Here is a 5,938-nt window from a genome sequence, read left to right as displayed (position 1 = left end):
GTAGGGTCAGGCTAGAGGTGGTGCTGACCAAGGCATTCGCAGTAAGGGACAGCCATTACGCTAAAACCCCTTACCCCCTTCCCGAACCCTAAGACCCCCCTTCCCCAACCATACGAGTGTTTAATGAACCCATCAGTTAAAAAGTATGCCTACCATAACCCCATGCACAGTGACTTGTGGAGGACATGACAAGGGAAAACTGAGACATTAATTAAACAAAGGCCTTTTATTTGCCTGTTCCTATGTAAACTTCAAAGCTTAAGTGCAAAGCAACAAATAAAACAGCTGTGACAAAAATATAAATAAAATAAATAGAAATATAAATACTTAATAGAGGAGATATAAAACAGGGAAGAAAGATGGCCTTTCAGAGAGGCATCCTTCCTCCTTATGTAGGGACTGATGATCTGAAATGTAGACAAGCAGAGAGAAAAAAAAAAAAAAAAAAAGCATATGAGCAACAGCAAGCACAACAGTAAAGTATTAGTAACAACCACCATCTTAAATGTTTTAAATGTTCAGTGAAGGTGGCTTACTGTTGCATTTGCTTCAATAAGCCTCGGACGTTATCAATCGTCAGTCGGAGGTCTTTGCAGTGCTGGAGGAGGGTGGGAGACCGGGACAAGACTCTGTTGATCTGAAAGAGACAGTATTCCATTTCAGTCATGCGTGATACATCGGTGGCAGTAACTGATATGATACCAAACAGCATACTAACCGTGTCTGTTCTTATTGGCCGTTCCTGCCAATGGTCCCTGAATTGCTGCCGAAGCATATCCTTCAGGGTCTCAGGATACGTTATCTTGCGTCGGACGAGTGCCTTCTGTGATTTTAAAGAAATGACATTACTTTGATCACTGCACATTATCACAGAGAAATTACCCAAAACATGTTTGAAAAGTTAAAAAAAATAAAATAAAAAAAAAAAAGACGCCTTGGCATTACCCGAGCAAACGGCACTGCTTTTGGCAGAGGACTTGGGACCTGTCAAAGAGATGTGTTCAGTTTGACATGTACACACACACACACACACACACACGTTATTAATGCTTCAATTACCAAAATTAACCGGTTAAACTTACTTCAAACTCCGACTCCTCCAGCTGCTGCTGCTGCTGCTGCTCCTCCTCCTCCTCCTCCTGCTCCAGCTGCTGGAGGACAACCACCACCTTACACGATGGCTGCGTGCCATGTGCCCCCAGGTCTCCCTCCACCTGGGCAGTGCCACCTGTTGGAAGATATGTTGTTTTAGCCTCACCATAGCTGTTCCCTTGCTGAAGTGATTGACGTGTCTTCCACCACAGGTCGTTTCCACCTTCTGTGGAACATATTAGGGGTAGCAACTGCACCCGGCTGGACTCACCCTGACTACATGTGGCGCCACTGGGGCCTTCCCCGGAGAGCTGGACCGCTGTGGTGACCACCTCATCTGAGGAGGAGGAGGTGGTGACGAGCACAGGAGCTGATCGTCGCCGTCTGCAGCTGAGGGATGGCATGTCGCCCTCCTCGCTCCGAGACTGCCGACCGCCAGAATGCTGCGAACGTGACCAGGATCCCGACCCCTGAGGCACAGAGGAGCTTTGCCTTTTCAGCTTGGCCACCTCCTTCTCCAGGCGTCGGAGCCGCCGTTTCAGCCGTGCCATCTCATCCTCCCTCTGCTTGCGTGCGCCTCTCAAGTCGTGCAACGACCTTCGTGCCGCCGCCTTCTTGGCGATCGCAATCTGGGTTTTGGGCAGGAGGTAATCGTGTGAGATTCTTTAAGATGAACTGCAGCATAGATTTCCTATACAGATACAATTAAATGGAATGGGATGCAATACCAGCCGCTTCAGCTCGTCGCCGTCCAGCGAGTGCCGCAGCTTCAGGTGGCGGTCAATTCGGCTGAGGTTTGTCGCCGGGCAGAGGGGCACGGGGCAATCTATCGGCCCGGCAAATCTGCCCGACGACAAGGAGTTCAGCAGCCTCCTCTCCGCGTTGCTGTCCACCTTGTGCACGGCACGGAGGTGGACCGAAACGTTCTTGTAGACAGCCCGGCAAAGCGGGCAGGCCTGGGGCTTGCGGGGCATGATGGAAAAACACAAAAACAGTACCTGAAATGAAGAAGAAATTTCAAAATTATTAACCATCTAGAAAGAGGCACATTTGATTACATATGGTTCAGAGTCCATTGCTCTACCCATCTAGTGGTACCAAGTACTTAATTATTCAACCATTTAATTTCAATTATAGGTTAAATGGGAGCATAAACCCATTGGTGGAAGAACTGGCGCACCTTGTGGTCACGCACGTATAGGAAGAGGTTGACGTAACCGGTAGGCAACCAAGCATTAACTTCAAAGCCACATATGCACAATCGACTGTTGATTTAAGTTTGTCTAAACATGCAATTAAACAGCGATATACATTGTAACAGCAGCGCTCGTTTCAAACCGGCAGATTACGTTTATCCGAGCAACGCCACGCGGCAAATGGTGGCTCTTGAGTAGCACACACCCGAAATGGCGATTCTACCCCCAACAAACTGCGGCCACGGCGAGTGTTGCGTCAGCTTACAAAGACCAATTAGACAGCCGTATGCATTTCAGAAGCGGCAGATTAATTATATGTCTAGACAAACGCAAAACAGACATATACATTGTAACAGCAGCGTTCGTATCAAAGCGGCAGATTAATTAATTCCCCGTTTAGACAAACGCAAAACAGCCATATACATTGTAACAGCAGCGTTCGTATCAAAGCGGCAGATTAATTAATTCCCCGTTTAGACAAACGCAAAACAGCCATATACATTGTAACAGCAGCGTTCGTATCAAAGCGGCAGATTAATTAATTCCCCGTTTAGACAAACGCAAAACAGCCATATACATTGTAACAGCAGCGTTCGTATCAAAGCGGCAGATTACGTGTATCCGAGCAACGCCACGCGGCAAATGGTGGCTCTTGAGTAGCACACACCCGAAATGGCGATTCTACCCCCAACAAACTGCGGCCACGGCGAGTGTTGCGTCAGCTTACAAAGACCAATTAGACAGCCGTATGCATTTCAGAAGCGGCAGATTAATTATATGTCTAGACAAACGCAAAACAGACATATACATTGTAACAGCAGCGTTCGTATCAAAGCGGCAGATTAATTAATTCCCCGTTTAGACAAACGCAAAACAGCCATATACATTGTAACAGCAGCGTTCGTATCAAAGCGGCAGACTAAGTTTATCTAAACATGGAATTAAACTGCGATATGCTTTGTAAAACAGTTACTTTGAAATCTTAAGTAATGCATTGTCTAAAAAGCGTAAAGTACTTACGAAGTGCTGGGGGAAAACTTCAAATTGAAGATGTACCAATTCGGCTGCTTCTCTGCCCCGTCCCGAATAAACACTAATGAGGAAAGTTAGCTTGCTGCTCACTTATAGGCACGCCCCCGCCCGCGCGCCACCCCCCGTGAAAGAAAATGCTGGCGCAAAGCCCTGAAATACAATTTTGGGTGACTTTCAATGGATACCTCGAGAGAAGTCCCAGAAACCCCTATATATGGCCACGAAGGGCAGAATGTCCTCTTTCACATGCATTTCCAATTATCCTTTTAAGTCGCTCCTACGTCGAGTTATACGCTAATTCATTATGTGGTATTGTCTTTGACCGTAATATAAATGTTTAAACTACATGATGTCTAAGTATGTGGACCGATAATATCCAGACTAGGCAAATCTGTAGTAAGTGTTATACTTGAAATAATTTCAAATTTCAAATTCTAATTAAAGTTCGCGCGCTACTCACTACCCCCACCAAACACCCCCCCCCCCCCCCCTCCCCACCCAGTGAAAGAAAATGCTGACGCAATGCCCTAAATTGCAATTTTCGGTGATTTTGCATAGATACGTGGGGAAAAGTCTGAGACCCATATATGTCCACTTTGGTATGCATTTCAAATTATCCTTTTAGGTCGCTCCTCCGTACAGTTATACGCTAAATGATTTTGTGTACCCTAACCCCCGTCATATAAATGTTTGACCTCCGTAATGTCTTCATGAAGCTCGAGGGGGCCCGCTGTATCGCGGATTTTTCTGTGGAACATATGTAATATATATGTCATTTTCTATCGCGGAAATCTGCGGTTGTATAGTGATCTTTTTTTTTTTTTTACATCCTGCCTGTATAGTGTACTTTGCAGCCTATTCATAACAAACCATGCGGTTTTCAGCAGACACAACGTGTGCTAGACAAAAATTCGGTAGAACAATATTATAATTTATAATAACTAACATATACGTAACATTTAAGCAATACACTAGTAAATAATAAAACACATCTGCTACATACAGGAATACGTAGCCATGCAGTCACGATTCAATGCGAAATGAACATACGCTTCTCATTTGTCACTACGCATATGCTAGACAAGAGTTATTTAGAACAATACGTATTATGAGTTATAACTATAACATGTTATAGTTATAATATAAATATATATATATATAAACATATTATTCTTATAAGTTATTCATATCCTTAGGTGGAGGACATTGCAGTTGATGATGAGCTCTTGTATGACTATGGGGTCAGGAGGAGGTCCTTTGCTGGCGAAGGACTGGACCTGAACTGGATGTGATACAGTAGATGTCCAGTAGATGGCACTCTTACATTATCAATGCATGCGTGTATGGATTTCACCAGTAAACGTTATAAAAGGTATTTCCAGGTCGTGACCAATCATGTATTTCAAAGACACCACACCTGTGTACACATCCAACACAATACATTGGTGTTACTTACTTTAGCCTGTTGGTTCATGGCGGACTAGTCCTAACCCTAAGAGTAATTTAACCATAGGTTCTCAAACTTAACCACCCCCTGATTCTAACCCTGATTCTAAGGGTAATATAACCCTTAGGCATCAGTGCGGGAAAGGGACTGGGACTTTGCCACTTAACCCCGTCGTTCTAGCGCCACCAGGAGGCCACTTGGAGAACGCAGCGACTTGGAGACCGGGCACTTGCAGATTCTGAACCGGCACTGCCTGGGAGACGCGTGTACCAAATTCCAAGTCTCTGGAGCCGACGGTGCCTCAGAAATTAAACTGAGAATTAAAGTTGAGAACCAGAGATGCAGCAACACATGTGTTGCTGGGACTCTGATATGGGGAAAAAGGAGCTCGGCCTTGTCAAATGCTCATAACTTTTAACTGGAATGACTGACAAGCATGAAACTTGGCATACTCCCTCATACATACATCTAGTTGACGCATGCCAAATTTCAGACCCCTGGCTCGTAGGCTTCAGCCGTGACGGACCCCCCAAATCATTATGAGGCCATTAGCTCCCTTACATTAGACATTTAAAATTACACCAGACAAGTTCTCTAAGGTGTGGGCTCATGAAATTTTGCATACTCCCTCATACATACATCTAGTTGACGCATGCCAAATTTCAGACCCCTGGCTCGTAGGCTTCAGCCGTGACGGACCCCCCAAATCATTATGAGGCCATTAGCTCCCTTACATTAGACATTTAAAATTACACCAGACAAGTTCTCTAAGGCGTGGGCTCATGAAATTTTGCATACTCCCTCATACATACATCTAGTTGACGCATGCCAAATTTCAGACCCCTGGCTCGTAGGCTTCAGCCGTGACGGACCACCCAATTAATTTATGAGGCCTTTAGCTCCCTTACATTAGACATTTAAAATTACACCAGACAAGTTCTCTAAGGCGTGGGCTCATGAAATTTTGCATACTCCCTCATACATACATCTAGTTGACGCATGCCAAATTTCAGACCCCTGGCTCGTAGGCTTCAGCCGTGACGGACCCCCCAAATCATTATGAGGCCATTAGCTCCCTTACATTAGACATTTAAAATTACACCAGACAAGTTCTCTAAGGCGTGGGCTCATGAAATTTTGCATACTCCCTCATACATACATCTAGTTGACG

The 5,938-nt window shown here is 45.0% G+C and overlaps 1 protein-coding gene across 3 annotated transcripts; it reads right to left on the bottom strand.

Moving 5' to 3' along the window:
* Nucleotides 1-275: 275 nt before the first annotated feature.
* LOC140583901 (uncharacterized) lies at nt 276-3,408 on the bottom strand. 3 transcript variants are annotated; one of them, XM_072707850.1, is made up of 7 exons: nt 3,309-3,408; nt 1,821-2,090; nt 1,083-1,721; nt 946-984; nt 719-823; nt 537-637; nt 276-407 (listed from the first exon to the last, which is right to left on the bottom strand). In XM_072707850.1, the coding sequence occupies exons 2-7, from the start codon at nt 2,064-2,066 to the stop codon at nt 389-391; spliced, it is 1,149 nt and encodes a 382-aa protein (XP_072563951.1). In that variant the 5' UTR covers nt 2,067-2,090; nt 3,309-3,408; the 3' UTR covers nt 276-388. The 3 variants fall into 3 exon arrangements, with proteins under 3 accessions (XP_072563951.1, XP_072563952.1, XP_072563950.1); XM_072707851.1 differs by lacking the exon at nt 3,309-3,408 and having other exon boundaries at nt 1,083-1,228; nt 1,364-1,721; nt 1,821-2,687; XM_072707849.1 differs by lacking the exon at nt 3,309-3,408 and having other exon boundaries at nt 1,821-2,687.
* Between the last annotated feature and the right edge of the window lie 2,530 nt (nt 3,409-5,938).

The sequence above is a fragment of the Paramormyrops kingsleyae genome, unplaced genomic scaffold (assembly GCF_048594095.1).
Source record: "Paramormyrops kingsleyae isolate MSU_618 unplaced genomic scaffold, PKINGS_0.4 ups26, whole genome shotgun sequence".
NCBI classification, from domain to species: Eukaryota; Metazoa; Chordata; class Actinopteri; order Osteoglossiformes; family Mormyridae; genus Paramormyrops; species Paramormyrops kingsleyae.
Note: the sequence above shows the minus strand (reverse complement) of the source record. Positions and strands in the feature narration are given on the sequence as shown.